This window comes from Ylistrum balloti, unplaced genomic scaffold (genome assembly GCF_031769215.1).
Source record: "Ylistrum balloti isolate Yb309-2 unplaced genomic scaffold, AGI_CSIRO_Ybal_v1 Utg370818, whole genome shotgun sequence".
Taxonomy (NCBI): Eukaryota; Metazoa; Mollusca; class Bivalvia; order Pectinida; family Pectinidae; genus Ylistrum; species Ylistrum balloti.
The window spans coordinates 1-19,335 of NW_026782473.1; the positions used below are offsets into that span (position 1 = coordinate 1).

Sequence of the window (19,335 nt, forward strand, 5' to 3'; positions counted from 1 at the left end):
TATCATAGCTGTGACTGTAGTTATATCAGATGTGTGTAACATACATGCATATCTATATCATAGCTGTGACTGTAGTTATATCATATGTGTGTAACTTACATGTATATCTATATCATAGCTGTGATTGTAGTTATATCAGATGTGTGTAACTTACATGTATATCTATATCATAGCTGTGACTGTAGTTATATCAGATGAGTGTGTAACTTACATGCATATCCATATCATAGCTGTGACTGTAGTTATATCAGATGTGTGTAACTTACATGTATATCTAGTTATATCAGATGTGTGTGTAACTTACATGTATATCTATATCATAGGTGTAACTGTAGTTATATCAGATGTGTGTGTAACTTACATGTATATCTATATCATAGCTGTAACTGTAGTTATATCAGATGTGTGTGTATAACTTACACTGTGTATATCAGATGTGTGTATATCATAGCTGTGACTGTAGTTATATCAGATGTGTGTAACTTACATGTATATCTATATCATAGCTGTGATTGTAGTTATATCAGATGTGTGTAACTTACATGTATATCTATATCATAGCTGTGACTGTAGTTATATCAGATGTGTGTAACATACATGCATATCTATATCATAGCTGTGACTGTAGTTATATCAGATGTGTGTAACTTACATCTATATCTATATCATAGCTGTAACTGTAGTTATATTAGATGTGTGTAACTTACATGTATATCTATATCATAGCTGTAACTGTAGTTATATCAGATGTGTGTGTAATCTATATCATAGCTGTAACTGTAGTTATATCAGATGTGTGTAACTTACATGTATATCTATATCATAGCTGTACTGTAGTTATATCAGATGTGTGTAACTTACATGTATATCTATATCATAGCTGTGACTGTAGTTATATCAGATGTGTGTAACTTACATGTATATCTATATCATAGCTGTGACCGTAGTTATATCAGATGTGTGTAACTTACATGTATATCTATATCATAGCTGTAACTGTAGTTATATCAGATGTGTGTAACTTACATGTATATCTATATCATAGCTGTGACCGTAGTTATATCAGATGTGTGTAACTTACATGTATATCTATATCATAGCTGTAACTGTAGTTATATCAGATGTGTGTAACTTACATGTATATCTATATCATAGCTGTGACTGTAGTTATATCAGATGTGTGTAACTTACATGCATATCTATATCATAGCTGTGACTGTAGTTATATCAGATGAGTGTGTAACTTACATGTATATCTATATCATAGTTGTGACTAGTTATATCAGATGTGTGTAACTTACATGTATATCTATATCATAGCTGTGATTGTAGTTATATCAGATGTGTGTAACTTACATGTATATCTATATCATAGCTGTAACTGTAGTTATATCAGATGTGTGTAACTTACATGTATATCTATATCATAGCTGTGACTGTAGTTATATCAGATGAGTGTGTAACTTACATGCATATCCATATCATAGCTGTGACTGTAGTTATATCAGATGTGTGTAACTTACATGTATATCTATATCATAGCTGTGACTGTAGTTATATCAGATGTGTGTATCTATATCATAGCTGTAACTGTACAGATGTGTGTAACTTACATGTATATCTATATCATAGCTGTAACTGTAGTCATATCAGATGTGTGTAACTTACATGTATATCTATATCATAGTTGTAACTGTAGTTATATCAGATGTGTGTAACTTACATGTATATCTATATCATAGCTGTAACTGTAGTTATATCAGATGTGTGTAACTTACATGTATATCTATATTATAGCTGTAACTGTAGTTATATCAGATGTGTGTAACTTACATGTATATCTATATCATAGCTGTAACTGTAGTTATATCAGATGTGTGTAACTTACATGTATATCTATATCATAGCTGTAACTGTAGTTATATCAGATGTGTGTAACTTACATGTATATCTATATCATAGCTGTGACTGTAGTTATTTCAGATGTGTGTAACTTACATGTATATCTATATCATAGCTGTGACTGTAGTTATATATGTGTGTTATATCAGATGTGTGTAACTGTAGTTATACAGATGTGTGTACTTACATGTATATCTATATCATAGCTGTAACTGTAGTTATATCAGATGTGTGTGTAACTTACAGGTATATCTATATCATAGCTGTAACTGTAGTTATATCAGATGTGTGTAACTTACATGCATATCTATATCATAGCTGTGACTGTAGTTATATCAGATGAGTGTGTAACTTACATGTATATCTATATCATAGTTGTCAAAACTGTGACTGTAGTTATATCAGATGTGTGTAACTTATATGTATATCTATATCATAGTTGTGACTGTAATTATATCAGATGTGTGTAACTTACATGTATATCTATATCATAGCTGTAACTGTAGTTATATCAGATGTGTGTAACTTACATGTATATCTATATCATAGCTGTGACCGTAGTTATATCAGATGTGTGTAACTTACATGTATATCTATATCATAGCTGTAACTGTATGTGTGTATATCAGATGTGTGTAACTTACATGTATATCTATATCATAGCTGTAACTGTAGTTATTATGTGTGTACTTACAGTATATCTATATCATGTGTGTGATGTGTGTAACTTACATGTATATCCATATAATAGCTGTAACTGTAGTTATATCAGATGTGTGTAACTTACATGTATATCTATATCATAGCTGTGACTAGTTATATCAGATGTGTGTAACTTACAATTATATCTATATCATAGCTTTAACTGTAGTTATATCAGATGTGTGTAACTTACATGTATATCTTTTATCATAGCTGTGACTAGTTATATCAGATGTGTGTAACTTACATGTATATCTAATCATAGCTGTAACTGTAGTTATATATGTGTGTAACTTACATGTAGTTATATGTGTGTGTAACTTACATGTATATCTATATCATAGCTGTAACTGTAGTTATATCAGATGTGTGTAACTTACATGTATATCTATATCATAGCTGTAACTGTAGTTATATCAGATGTGTGTGTAACTTACATGTATATCTATATCATAGCTGTAACTGTAGTTATATCAGATGTGTGTGTAACTTACATGTATATCTATATCATAGCTGTAACTGTAGTTATATCAGATGTGTGTGTAACTTACAGGTATATCTATATCATAGCTGTAACTGTAGTTATATCAGATGTGTGTAACTTACATGCATATCTATATCATAGCTGTGACTGTAGTTATATCAGATGTGTGTAACTTACATGTATATCTATATCATAGCTGTGACTAGTTATATCAGATGTGTGTAACTTACATGTATATCTATATCATAGCTGTGACTGTAGTTATATCAGATGTGTGTAACTTACATGTATATCTATATCATAGCTGTGACTGTAGTTATATCAGATGTGTGTAACTTACATGTATATCTATATCATAGCTGTGACTGTAGTTATATCAGATGTGTGTAACTTACATGTATATCTATATCATAGCTGTGACTGTAGTTATATCAGATGTGTGTAACTTATATGTATATCTATATCATAGCTTTAACTGTAGTTATATCAGATGTGTGTAACTTACATGTATATCCATATAATAGCTGTAACTGTAGTTATATCATATGTGTGTAACTTACATGTATATCTATATCATAGCTGTAACTGTAGTTATATTAGATGTGTGTAACTTACATGTATATCTATATCATAGCTGTAACTGTAGTTATATCAGATGTGTGTAACTTACATGTATATCTATATCATAGCTGTGACTGTAGTTATATCAGATATGTGTAACTTACATGTATATCTATATCATAGCTGTGACTGTAGTTATATCAGATGTGTGTAACTTACATGTATATCTATATCATAGCTGTAACTGTAGTTATATCAGATGTGTGTAACTTACATGTATATCTATATCATAGCTGTAACTGTAGTTATATTAGATGTGTGTAACTTACATGTATATCTATATCATAGCTGTAACTGTAGTTATATCAGATGTGTGTAACTTACATGTATATCTATATCATAGCTGTGACTGTAGTTATATCAGATATGTGTAACGTACATGTATATCTATATCATAGCTGTGACTGTAGTTATATCAGATGTGTGTAACTTACATCTATATCTATATCATAGCTGTAACTGTAGTTATATTAGATGTGTGTAACTTACATGTATATCTATATCATAGCTGTAACTGTAGTTATATCAGATGTGTGTAACTTACATGTATATCTATATCATAGTTGTAACTGTAGTTATATCAGATGTGTGTAACTTATATGTATATCTATATCATAGTTGTAACTGTAGTTATATCAGATGTGTGTAACTTACATGCATATCCATATCATAGTTGTAACTGTAGTTATATCAGATGTGTGTAACTTACATGTATATCTATATCATAGTTGTAACTGTAGTTATATCAGATGTGTGTAACTTACATGTATATCTATATCATAGCTGTAACTGTAGTTATATCAGATGTGTGTAACTTACATGTATATCTATATCATAGCTGTGACTGTAGTTATATCAGATGTGTGTAACTTACATGCATATCCATATCATAGTTGTAACTGTAGTTATATCAGATGTGTGTAACTTACATGTATATCTATATCATAGTTGTGACTAGTTATATCAGATGTGTGTAACTTACAGGTATATCTATATCACAGCTGTAACTGTAGTTATATCAGATGTGTGTGTAACTTATAAAATTACTTCGATTAATGTAATAATTAATTTATATATATGTGTGCGTAATATTTAGATATTAATGTTATCAGTACATCTGCGCATGAAAGCTTTATGTACAATTTGTTGTATCAAAATTTTGGATGAGAAAAATTACATTCTGGAAATTGATCCGTGAAGTTCAGAATGATGAAAAATACAGCTGTACTTGAGTAAAAGTGATATTATTGATACTCTTTACCATATTGCCGAGAACTGTAACACTGGAGAGAGGTCACAATGAACCTGTATAATACAAAAAGTACGAGAGGCGTCACATGAAACAACTGATGAAAAAACTGCTTGTTGGACACTCAACCGTTTCTGTCGCTTGTGCATTTTTAATGACAAGAATGGTTGAATGGATGATATTTCATGTAAAACGATTGTAAGGGGCATATACATGATAGGTAATAAACAACATAGACAGTTGAGTGCACTAAGCTGAAGATACACTATATAATTAAAAGACTAATATACACTATAGACGGTTTGAAAACAGACATAACATTTAATTTGAATGACAAATATACACTTTGACGGTATCAATACCGACAAAGCATTTAGTGTGAAAAGACAAAGATACGCTATTGACAGTATCAGCACAGACAAATAATCTAACTTGAATGACAAAGATACACTATTGACGGTATCAGTAGAGACAAAGCCATTAATTTAAACGACAAAGATACACCATTGATGGTATCAGTACAGACAAAGCCATTAATTTGAACGACAAAGATACACCATTGATGGTATCAATACAGACAAAGCCATTAATTTAAACGACAAAGATACACCATTGATGGTATCAATAAAGACAAAGCCTTTAATTTAAACAACAAAGATACACTATTGACAGTATCAGTACCGACAAAGCCATTAATTTAAACGACAAAGATACACCATTGATGGTATCAATAAAGACAAAGCCTTTAATTTAAACAACAAAGATACACTATTGATGGTATCGGTACAGACAAAGCCTTTAATTTAAACGACAGACACACCATTGATGGTATGGGTACAGACAAAGACTTTGATTTGAAATAACAAAGATACACTATCAATATCAGAAGAGAAAATACAAGTACCTTAAGTGTATATTATGGACTGTTATTAACAAGCTGTACAAGAAGGATTGTTTGCATTCACTAGTTTAGATGGTATCATAGGACACCACATACACACTAAAACCACATTAATTTCCAATCTGTCTCATAATTATCTGTTTTAATTCTGTAATGGGAAAGGAATTGTTTTGTTTTGTTTTACACTACATGCATAGTACAAGAACAAACATTAAAACAATGTTGACAAAACATACCTCAATCATGCTTAACATATCCGTGTCTCCTTTTGGTTATCTCACAATTTAATCTATTGTATCGATGTAATGTACAGGAGCTTTTCGACGAACAGTTTACAAAATATGTAATGCCAATCATGGAATCAAATTCTCTTCCTTCATTTGACAATAGCCTATTTCCAATTTTCACATTTTACCATGTCTAAATGAAGTGACATGTCAGTTAATTTTTATCAACGAACATTAAGACCTCTGGCCTGACGACCTTGCCATAAAATCAGGTGACATTTAGGTGTTTATTAATATTATGTACTATATAATCAATATGTTATTATCATGTATCTCTAATGATTTAAAATTTTACGGACTGAACCAATTGTGAAAATTCAGGTTTCACGTATGTTTCAAACTTTATTATGATATCTATATCGGTTCAAAAGTTAAGGTCCAAACAAAAATTACTGAAAACGAGCGTAACTTTGACCTCTCTACATCAGGTGAAGAACACTATTACCTAATTATATTGCACTGTTGTGCTGCAGACACATTCCAAGCTCACCAGGATATCTTTAACATTTTAAAAGAATACATGTATACTGAGTATTGACCTTAAACTCCGAGGTGAAGGTCACAATGACCTAATTGTAGTGCACGGCACACCACGTGTGAATTATGCATGTATCTTTAAGTTTTCGCCAAGATGTTTCTAACGATTCTTAGGTAGGTTAGGGTTAGATAACGACAATAACAGTTACAACAACAATAACAACCAGGGCCAAAACAACGTCTTTCTTCGGTCAAAGGGAAGACATTCAAATTATTTACCCATTAACAATTTTTGGCCTGTTCCAATACATTGAATTCTGGCTCAAATCACTATCACTTGATATCGAAATTGATGTGGTAGATGTCAAAAACACTTTCTTGCTAAAACGTGAACAATTTTGCAATAAAGTTTGGATTTCTGGGTCAAGTTTACAGCTACACATCATTGTGTTCACTGTTATACTGTCAGAGTTAAAAAGGACTGCTGTAAGAACAGTTGATTAGTACAAGGTGTAGCATCATTACATTATACACACATTGATCTCAATATTACTTCAATTAACTCATTTATCTGTAAAATCGACAAAATTGTGAAATGTGTGTGTCAGAAAGGACAATAACATAGTATAATGTATAGGGATCAAAATGATTTCATACATTAATGGTGGCAATATTACCGAATTAAATTGAATTACAATGAATATCAGGACTCAACTATGTAGACGCTGTATCTGGGGATTCAATACACGGTGACGTTATTTCTCTGTAAGTGTGATTTCCTCCTGCCATATTCAGTTTCAGAAAATGCGGTAATGATTTATTAGATTTTTGAGAGTTTGTCGCAGAACTCAAGTCACACTGGTTTGTTTCTGGACATATCATGTTTGACGATTCTTCCTGTAACCTGCTGCAGGTATGCACGTGTGAAGATCGAAAACAATATGTGTAAGCACACGGTAGGTGATAACCCAGCCGATAACCCTCACAGTTTCGAGTAATATCGTCAGAATCAGAGTTTTGCTCTCTTTCACTACCCACGCTGTTCTGCTCCTTTAATACACATGCTGGCAATCTTTTCAGTAATTCATTAGGGAAGTTCCTGCGACTTTTGTCAAGATTAACATGTTTTAATCTTTTGAAAATTGTGCTATTTCTCAATGAACATGACTTCGTCTCCTGTGTTGGGATTTCCAAAATTGTTATCCTGAAAGGACGTTTGTGTTCTACAATACTGTTAAATAAATTTTCATGAACATTGTCGGCTGCTGTAAAGTTTGGAATATAAAGTACGACATCACTCTCCTGTATATCCTTAATTTCGCTGGTAAAAACACCTGAAAGATGCAAAGTATATAACTTTATCAATAACGTGTCTATAAATCTCCTTTGTGTTATTATGTTGGTTGGCTGCGGTGGGAAAAATCTGCTGGGTCGGTACTACAAACGTATAAACTTTCCTCGTGGTATGTAATTCATTTTAAAAAAAAACTATAAATCATGCTGTCAACGCCAAGTGCTTATTCTATAATTTATAAACGTTTGAAACAGGTGCTTAGGTATTAAAGACTACATGATTAGAAGTATCTCCATTACGATTTCTTCATACGGTTTAGTTGAAATGCTATTTCTGCATTGTTTGTTCATTTTATTTTTCCTTTAATATATTTCTACCCTTATGTTGTTTTACCTTCTCTTCTGATTTACTACCATTTTTTCCCATTTGTCTTTTAAACTCAATCAGTAAATCCACACCCATTATAATTGAAATAAAGAAAACATCTGCTGAACAATAATTTCACCAGATAGAATATTCTTAATTATTTAGATTGTTTAATTGCCTTTTACATCTGTTTGGAAACGCTTAACGTTAAAGCTCCGGCCCGTAAAACGAGGGAAACATTGAACCCTAACCTGAGTAAGTATTCAAATGGTAACAGTGCAAAATGATCATCATTTACATCAACTCCAGGCCGACCTAAAAAGTTGCCAGTATAATTCAAATGAAAAATAGGAATGAAGGAATTTTACCTCCGCCCGTAAAATCACCGGAGCAAACAATTTGCAATGGAGTGTATGTATTTTCCATCCATTCCTGTAGCTGCCTGGCTGTAGAAACATCTTCATCATAGTGTGCTATGTGCACTTTAGTTGCACCATTAGTACATTTCCTGTTGTCTGATAAAACATCAGTGTGTTGATTTTAAGTTACACATGTTTAGTGAAATGATTATTATATGCAGTGAGAACTGATTTCATATTTTATCTGTATCATATTTAAAATGCCCCCCCCCCACCCCATTTTTTTTTTTTTATAAAAATGATACATCAAAACAAACAGAAAAGAATAGCATGCATACAGAAAAAGATTAAATTGATAATTGCTTTATATATTTAGTATATAACTATTAAAAACAGGTGGAAAACATTTACATTTCTGTTTAATGATATTGTCAAATCAATCAATTCCTTCCAATGTGAGGTAAAACCAGGAAAATAGAAAAACAACAATGGTGTTGTTACATGTCATGATAATGAATATCACCGTTGTTGTTCTAACATATTACTAGGTTAATACATCTAGGTTGGGTTTGAAAAAGACTATATTGGCTTAAAACCAGGACAAATGAGAATGAATATTTTGGGTTCAAACCAGGACACATGAGAATGACTATATTGGGTTCAAACCAGGACACATGAGAATGACTATATTGGGTTCAAACCAGGACACATGAAAATGACTATATTGGGTTCAAACCAGGACACATGAGAATGACTATATTGGGTTCAAACCAGGACACATGGGAATGACTATATTGGGTTCAAACCAGGACACATGAAAATGACTATATTGGGTTCAAACAAGGACATAAAAATACAAGCATTTCGATTTTGGTCACAAAATTGATAAATGAGGAAATTATCATAATCGCAAACTTACTGTTTATCCGCATAAGAAAAGTCATTTCCGATAGTATCGTGACATCAAGCTTCATCCATATAAATAATAGATATATAATTAACGGGACTAGGGTAACTGTTACTATCATTAAAATGGTAGTCACAGTGGTGTCCGGGTTAGACACTTCTCGATACTGCATTTCTGTGTGAAAAAAAAAAAAAAAAAAATACAAAAAAATTATATCGTCATTTTTTGTATATTGTCATACAATGAACATCATAATCTAACAAATCAAACAATATATAAACAATTTTGAAAACAGCAATTTATCATAATTTGATAACAAGGCTTGTCTGACTTTAGTTTTATAATCTTTAACTGTATAACAAGACATATTCAAAATGTACACGTGGTATTTACATTGCTTCCAATGATTAAAAGATATTGAAGTGTACCATTGAATATTGAGAAATTTCTCGTCATTTCCTTCATTTCGCCTCCGTAACAAGCTGTTGCTGTGATAGATACTCCCATACCCAGTACTGCTGGCGTTACCACAGGAATAGAAATATTACTCCCACAACTGCGTGACACAGGACTTCCGCTGCTAATGTATTAAGAGTGTAAGAGTTATTTCCCTTGTTTGTCTGTTTTCCAGAAAGCATGGTTTCAGATAGTAATTAGACAAAAATATTTCATCTGAATGTAATTAATTTGTATTTAGCTGATCAATGAACACTTCCTGGTCGGGCAAGAAATTATAAGAGACGTGTGTTAATGTATAAAAAAATCCTAATTTATTATATTTTTGAACCGCAAAATCATTATGCATTTATAGTATTTCGGTCATTCATATACGTTTATATCAAACGTTTTGTATTCAAAATGTATTGAGTTACCTACCTTGCGCATCCATGTATTGATATATTTGACATTTCAGTATCCCTAGGGTTACCATCTTTATGGAAGTAGACATTGATATTTCTTGATCTGGCTTCACAGCCAAATTTTACATGAAAATGGAAGTTGACATCATGTTGATTGACCTTTAGGTATTGATTTGTAGGCACTTTGATCTCTGGTTTATCAAAGTGTTGTCTGCATTCTGGAAAGTAACCACCACAGCAGTTAAAGTACTATATGGCTATGTGTTATATATGGATAGATAAAAATAATTTGCTAAAAATATTCTATTATATATATATATATATATATATATATATATATATATTAGCAAACGGAAGGGCTCTCTCTCTCCCTCCCTCCCTCCCCTCCCTCTCTCTCTCTCTCTCTCTCACACACACACACACACACACACACACACACACACACACACACACACACACACAACACGCACAAAGTGTTATAATCACTTTATTACATGCAAGACGGTGTTTCATTCACAATGTGATATTGATAGACAGTGTTTCAATCACAATTTGATATGATAGACAGTGTTTCAATCACAATGTGATATGAGAGACACTGTTTCAATCACAATGTTATATGATAGACAGTGTTTCATTCACAATGTGATATGAGAGACACTGTTTCAATCACAATTTGATATGATAGACAATGTTTAATTCATAATGTGATATGAGAGACAGTGTTTCATTCACAATGTGATATTGATAGACAGTGTTTCAATCACAATTTGATATGATAGACAGTGTTTCAATCACAATGTGATATGAGAGACACTGTTTCAATCACAATGTTATATGATAGACAGTGTTTCATTCACAATGTGATATGAGAGACACTGTTTCAATCACAATTTGATATGATAGACAATGTTTAATTCATAATGTGATATGAGAGACAGTGTTTCATTCACAATGTGATATTGATAGACAGTGTTTCAATCACAATTTGATATGATAGACAGTGTTTCAATCACAATGTGATATGAGAGACACTGTTTCAATCACAATGTTATATGATAGACAGTGTTTCATTCACAATGTGATATGAGAGACACTGTTTCAATCACAATTTGATATGATAGACAATGTTTAATTCATAATGTGATATGAGAGACAGTGTTTCATTTACAATGTGATATGAGAGACACTGTTTCATTTACAATGTTATATGATAGACACTGTTTCATTTACAATGTTATATGATAGACACTGTTTCATTCACAACGTGATATGATAGACAGTGTTTCAATCACAATGTGATATGATAGACAATGTTTCAATCACAATGTGATATGAGAGACACTGTTTCATTCACAATGTTATATGATAGACAGTGTTTCATTCACAATGTGATATGATAGACAGTGTTTCAATCACAATGTGATATGATAGACAATGTTTCATTCACAATGTTATATGATAGACAGTGTTTCAATCACAATGTGATATGATAGACAGTGTTTCATTCACAACGTGATATGATAGACAATGTTTCAATCACAATGTGATATGATAGACAGTGTTTCATTCACAATGGGATGTTGATAAAAGTGTTCCATTCAGAACGTAATATGATAGCATTTCATTCAAAATGGGATGTTGATAAAAGTGTTTCATTCAGAACGTAATATGATAGCATTTCATTCAAAAATGGGATGTTGATAAAATGTGATATGATAGACAGCATTTCATTCAAAATGGAATGTTGATAAAAGTGTTTCAATCACAATGTTATATGATAGACAGTGTTTCAATCACAATGTGATATTATAGACAGTGTTTCAATCACAATGTGTTATGATAGACAGTGTTTCACTCACAATGTGATATGATAGACAGTGTTTCAATCACAATGTGATATGATCAACAGTGTTTCAATCACAATGTGATATGATAGACGGTGTTTCATTCACAATGTGATATGATAGACAATGTTTCATTCACAACGTGATATGGTAGACAGTGTTTCATTCACAACGGGATATGACAGACAGTGTTTCATTCACAATGTGTTATGATAGACAGTGTTTCATTCACAACGTGATATGATAGACAGTGTTTCAATCACAACGTGATATGATAGACGGTGTTTCATTCACAATGTGTTATGATAGACAGTGTTTCATTCACATCGTGATATAATAGACGGTGTTTCATTCACAATGTGTTATGATAGACAATGTTTCAATCACAATGTTATATGATAGACACTGTTTCATTCACAATATGATATTGATATAATCAATATTACATCCACACGATGATAAGATATGGCCTATTACACTCATTATAATGATCGATATTAAATACTGCTTGATTATACTTACTGATATTTACTATTTGAAACGTTTGATTCTTGATGATGGTATTGCCGTTCTTGGTGATACATCTGTAAAACCCTAGCCGATATGATCGTAGTTTTTTCAATGGGAGTGTTTCATTGTTATCATCCAGTAGTTCCCACGACGTGTTTTTATTAATGTGTTGTTTAAAATACCACTTCCTACTGGTAACGTTGTACTGATTATCGCAGCAATGAATATAAATCCATTTCTGAATACCTAGCTGTACCTCCATCACGGGACAAAGAGGTTTGTGCAGGTATTCTGAAATGAACAAAATATAAAAAGGCATTAGACACACGCAGTGAGTAAGTTCCAATCTTAAAATGATTGTGTTCCGAAATATATGTTTTAAGTGATTAATTATCAGTTTTATTAAGTAGAAAGTAAAAGAGCATTACTATTCCGGAACACATGGTCTTATTCTCCTCGTTCTTTTTCGAGAGTTGGTTTGTTCCTGTTTTGCCCTATTATTATTGAATTTGAGGTTTGGTCATGGTTATGTTGACATATTGGTATTTTCTTAGTGTTTCTTTGACTTTTTATATATTTAATCAGCTTACTGGTTATGAGACCATTCTTCTCTTTACAGTAATCGCGGTGGTTACTCCCCACACAGTTGTCTTCCTGGGTACAAATCGATTGAAGAGTAGTTGCAATGCAGCACAGCACTATCCACAACAATAACACACTGCCACAACTAATGGACACCATCACGGACTCCACGTGGTTACTTATCAAAACAAGGTACATTTAATTTCAACATAAATTTTAGTAAAACAGCATTTAAATCTGTTTTGTAACATATATGGTAATTGCATGTTATAGTGATGTTAACTCTGACGTTTTTACAGAACTGTTATGACAACTAAGAAGTAAAGTCTCATCAGAATTTGGTAACCCCATTTGTTTGTATGTGATCAAGTTACCAACACTAACTGCCTTGATTTACTTCGCGGACAATAATGATCCAAATTTTATGAGTAAAATGATTTCAGTTGTAAATGAACAAGTAAGGAAACACATTTCACAAATATGTATTTTAACATAAACATTGATTTAAACTATGTATATCTATGTAATTTCACAGGACTATATCAAATTCCATTATTATATTAATTATATGAACTTTCAATCTGGTTTTAGGAAGCCGCACTCTACCGACTCTTTTTTCATCTATTTCATATATTACATAAATTCTCAGCTTATAGTTTATTCAAGAGTATGAATTATCTACACCTTCAAAAAGCATTTAAAACAGCCAATCATTTGATATTATATGATACAAGATTATTTATTGATGTCGAATCCTGCAACTTGATTAAATCCTATCCAGAAAATAGAACCCAGCTACTTTAATAGGTACATTCGTTGATTAGGGTTCCCAAAAGTAGTTTAATGACAACACTTTTTTTTTTTTATTTTTGGTATGTCACAGAAATTGATATTCAATGTTCATGTAAACTACTCCTCTAATGGAAAGACAGTGATATCTTTTACTCACTTAAACGGCCTGAAACAATTTCATCAAAACTTTGGTCGTTGAATTCTGTCATAATTGGCTTGATGACGATAAACCACCACTATCGTTGGGAAGATCTGGAAGTATAATGATTGGTTAGAAAAGAAAGTCAAGTGAAGCATTATATGATAGATTAAAGACAATATTAGACTTACGTTTCTTTACAGAAATCGCAACGGTCTATCCCAAAAATGATCAAAACAAAATCAACAAAACCCGGAAAAATGCCTCTATGTTTAGCCCTCATACAAGTGTCATTTTGATGCCTTCTGCCATAGGTATAAGCGTCTTTTTAAATTATACAAAAAGGTTACTGATAACCCAAAACATAGTGGTCCACTTCATTCTTAGCCTAACATCAAACATTGGAGTCTGTGAACTTAGAAATTTGTTACATGCATTCCTAACTTCGCTTAAATGATACATTTCTTAGGAAAAATATTCTATTTCTACGATATGAAGCTGCACTCGTTTGATGCTGTTAATTTGCCTGTTAGTTCCTTTGCTGAACTGGTATACCCCCTTCTCATTTGAGAACTCACACGGATAGACCAAAATTTACACAGCGGGTGTTTTCGATGAAGCAGCAGACGCCTACCCTTCCTGAACATCTGGTCTTATAGTCCGTGTAGTTTTTACTTGTCTTCGTGTAATTTTTTCTTTTGTCTATATATTGTCCGTGTTTCATTGAATTCGAGTTTGGATTATGATTATGTTAACATGTTAGTATATTTTTTTAGCATCTAAAGTGGAAACGTCTGCAGTGTCTGCATAGATTCTTCACCATTTGTAAGAACGCTGAATATGTTACTAGATACGAAAATTCGAGCTTCACTCTTCGTCGCCATTAATACTGTACTTAGTGATTTTTATGACAGAACTGATACAGTTAGACAACATATAATTATACACACAGATTTTGTTTTGTGTTATCTGAACCTTTACCAGATTTCTTTATTTTAAGTATCTACTTTTCCCATTCATTTAAAGGGCCCATTGTAAACACATTGCAAGCACAATTGTGACTTAATGCAAATCTTATGTATCCTAGAAAAAAATGCGGTTATTTTTTACCTGCTGTCCTGTACTACATGTCTATATTTTACAGTATTACCTGTCCATTTCTAACAGTGCTATTAAATTGGTTTTAGATTTTATAATAAAAGGAAATTGCTGTAATATTTGTAATTTGTGTAACATTTTATTATGTACGTATGACATTAAATACTGCATTATGATTTTCATTGTGTACTGTCTCGTGTTAAGGTTATGAGATGTCATGTACTATATCAGAGACGTATATATCACATGTGATATATACGTCTCTGACTATATGTATGTAAAATTTTATTATTGTGACAACTTTGTATACACGGTTTGCTTACATTGAACAGACTTTAGGCGAGTGTGGGAATGAGGTGTCAATGACCATCATATTGTAAGTCTGATCTGATAGACAACTTAGGAGTTTTACGTAACAACACAAGCCGCTGTACTAAATGAACCTACAACTGTTACTTTCAAGAAACCCGATGACCTCAAAAAGGAGTGGCAAGTATAATCTGTCTGCGAGACAGTAGTCCTACATTATACATATAATACCCTCGAAGATTAGTCCGTAGCTTATACAGTTTAAATATAGATTACCTTATAACTTTACTTCATAGTTAACACATATATACCAAAGAACTGATCAGATAGGTATCGCGAAGGGAACCTTCGACAACATAGATTATAGGACTCAAGCCCCGACATTTGCTGAATGGATCGCGAATTCACTTCTGTAAACAGTGATCACACAGTAAATGTTGAGAAGTATACAGTTTTTGTACTTACAAATTGAAAATTATACTGTATTACCTGTGGTTTTGTATTGAAGCTGATCGTCTCCATTCCTGCTAACTTTAGTAAAAACCGGATTTGTTTACTTCCTGGTATTGCAGATAAATATGCGATTATCTCCCTTGCACCATTAGTCTTTTTATATATATATATATATATATATGTATACATATATAGTTTATATTTATATATATAAACTTAATTTATTTTACAACAATTGCGAAACAAGTTATGTCAACTTATACTAATCACTCTTGTTGGCCCGGATGTAAGCGCGCGAGGGATCTTATTGTGGGAGGAAACCGGAGTACCCGGGGAAAACCCACGTGGTCGGGCAGGTGACCCCTTACCTTATCACGTCCGTTCCGGAAATCGAACCCGGGTCAGCTAGGTGAAAGGCGAGTGTGTTACCACTGCGCCACCCGACCACCTATATAGATAGATAGATAGATAGATAGATAGATAGATAGATAGATAGATAGATAGATAGATGAAGGATATTTTTTGACGTATATGTATATATATATTTGTATAAAATACGTCAAAAAATATCCTACATAGCATGATCTATCTAATCGAAATTAGATCACGTGATCACAATAACCACACCTTCACTAAGCGAACGTACAGATCACAAGAATTTTGTTTATGGGTTATTTATTTATTTGATGATGTGATCAATATTTACTTTTAATGAAGTAAACAGAATTTAAAAAAAAAAAAAATAAAAAAATATTTTCATCTGATTTGGTCATGAAAAAAAAACTCTATTTGCCAGTTATGATGAGTGAGTAGTGACTTGTGAAAATATAGTAAATAGAACATTAAAAATTACATGTAATATCTTAAGTGATAACAAATATGTTTCAATTGTGTTGCGCACTCGTGAGAGATACTAAAACGTTAGACATTCTTGTGAAATGTATTTGTGATAAATGAAGACAACATTAAATATATATTCTCTAATTGTTAACAGCGAATTTTCGTGTATGAGATTATTGTGATCACGATAATATACTCTGAAAATATATCAGCATCCTCTGTGTACTGTGTAAAATTACAATATTCTTATACAGGTGGAGGATAGTGATTTTATCATTTGTTCTAACGACCGAGACAAGCGTAATTCATCTATTGTAAATCACAAAATTAATCGTCTTTGTACAATATGTTACCAAATGTACAGTTCTTTATAAAGATTATCTGACAATGTAGCTCATATATTAACTATCAAATTACTTAGAAAAAATACCTATTTATCCATAAATGTAAACTCACCATCTATTTCATAAAAAACAAGAAGATAAATTCGACATAATCTGGTCATCGTACATCTGACTTACAACGGATATACCAACGGAAAAATATGTACAAGACGTGGAAAATACGCTCCGGAAAAGTACATATAGGCATCTTTGTCTAAAATATTAACCACAACTTAAAAATTCCTCATGCGTGGGCGTCAATATCAATATCCGATATTATGATACTGTGAGAAAGTCTGAAAATATCAAATAGATAGTGACATGTAAACTAAATGTATAAGTTGGGGATGCTGACTAGAACAGAAGTTCTTATAACACAACCAGTGAATATTACAGTGTGATGTTTCGATGACTACACGGTCACATTTATTTTATAACACAACCAGCAGAAAATTCAAGTGTGACGTTTCGATGACTACACGGTCACATTCATTTTATAACACAACCAGTAGAAGATTAGAGCGTGACTTTTCGATGACTACACGGTCACATTCATCTTATAACACAACCAGTAGAAGATTTCAGTGTGATGTTTCGATGACTACACGGTCATCTTCCTCAGACAAATGACCAACATGGAACGCACTACATGTAGCGCTGACGTACGTAGAGGACGAAGTGGTACGGAATCGACTAACCTTTTTCGGTTATACTATAATCTTATGAATACTAAGGTCAAAAATAGTGTGACGAAATGGCACACAGATTGCAACAATGTATTATAGTCAATTCGGCTACGCTTTGTTTAACGCATGTCCATAGATTTGTTCGAAAATACGGAAAATGCTGAACTGGTTACTCTCAATCCGGAATGTTTATCTATTTCGCTAAAGAAGGATACATTAGACAAAGTAACTGAAGATGAGGTCACTACGTACACACACAGGTTGTTTTATTAACAAATGTTTTATTGGCTTGTTGTACTAGGGTCCTATCAATTTATATTTTTGTGTTTTAGTTCCAAATTGATAACTTATTACATACGTCACTATTTAACTGGTGAGATATAAAACTAAGTAAATAAAATTAATGCATTTTAATGCAATGAAAGAGATGTTTGGAGACTTATTCGGTTTGTTGTAATGTGTTCTGTACCTTCTAATTTGAGAACCAAGGGCATAGTAACGCCTGCTCATACTTACACTGTTTTTCGGTCATGCCTCATTAGGTATACACAATCCCAAGATCCAGACTGGCAGCGGTGGAAAATTATATACATGATGATTACATGTTATTCAAATTTGAAAAGCTGTTAACTTTGCTAACAGTTTTACATAAAAAAAAACAAACAAACAAACAAACGCCACTCACATGTCGAGATAATGTCCACAAAATTTATACTTTAAACACCCGCTCTATAGCCTCTCTTCTCATTTAATACAAGTGAGGATTTCAACTGGAAACTGCATTTGTGTGACAGCAGGAAATGGGGAAATACAGTGTACATCTAGTACTTGATAATCATGTTGTAATATACGTCCTGGTAAACCCAATATTTCTCGCAAAATCTAGTAATCATATTTATGTTAAGGGTTACTATATATATGTGTGTGTGTTGTATACATTAAAGCGGCGTGTTACTGGACTTCAATTAACATACAGAGGATTCACATGTCTCATGTATATAAATAAAATGTAGTGAAAATTTTACAAAGTGCGACGACCGACTTTTTCTGTATGTACCCAATTCAAGAGGATACAGTTTTGATCACAATGCATATATATATATATATATATATGTCTACATAGATCCTGTTAAGACTGGTATCAGAATATCCGAGTATTTTTGTACACAAGACTGCGGAAGATACAGACAATGGTGAAATTAAATGTTTGAAACCAGGTGCGAAGGTGCAATAACCTCAAAATGAATAATAAATCAGACAGATAAAGTAATCAATCCGACAGATAAA

The 19,335-nt window shown here is 32.3% G+C and overlaps 1 protein-coding gene across 1 annotated transcript; it reads right to left on the reverse strand.

The window, feature by feature from the left end:
• Window positions 1-5,729: 5,729 nt before the first annotated feature.
• On the reverse strand, window positions 5,730-16,227 carry LOC132558739 (uncharacterized). Its single transcript, XM_060223334.1, has 9 exons — window positions 16,176-16,227; window positions 14,298-14,392; window positions 13,357-13,526; window positions 12,779-13,057; window positions 10,426-10,627; window positions 9,978-10,129; window positions 9,562-9,723; window positions 8,652-8,798; window positions 5,730-7,957 (listed from the first exon to the last, which is right to left on the reverse strand). Exons 3-9 carry the CDS (start codon window positions 13,505-13,507, stop codon window positions 7,338-7,340), a joined length of 1,713 nt encoding a protein of 570 aa, XP_060079317.1. The 5' UTR covers window positions 13,508-13,526; window positions 14,298-14,392; window positions 16,176-16,227; the 3' UTR covers window positions 5,730-7,337.
• Window positions 16,228-19,335: the final 3,108 nt, after the last annotated feature.

Excerpts from the sequence above, each read along its gene's own strand:
- LOC132558739 (XM_060223334.1), bottom strand. The coding sequence starts at position 13,507 with ATGGTGTCCATTAGTTGTGGCAGTGTGTTATTGTTGTGGATAGTGCTG. Across the intron at positions 13,058-13,356 it reads GAAGAATGGTCTCATAACCA|AATACCTGCACAAACCTCTT; the intron begins GTAAGCTGATTA and ends TGTTCATTTCAG. Across the intron at positions 8,799-9,561 it reads TTTTCTTATGCGGATAAACA|ACAACAGGAAATGTACTAAT; the intron begins GTAAGTTTGCGA and ends ATGTTTTATCAG.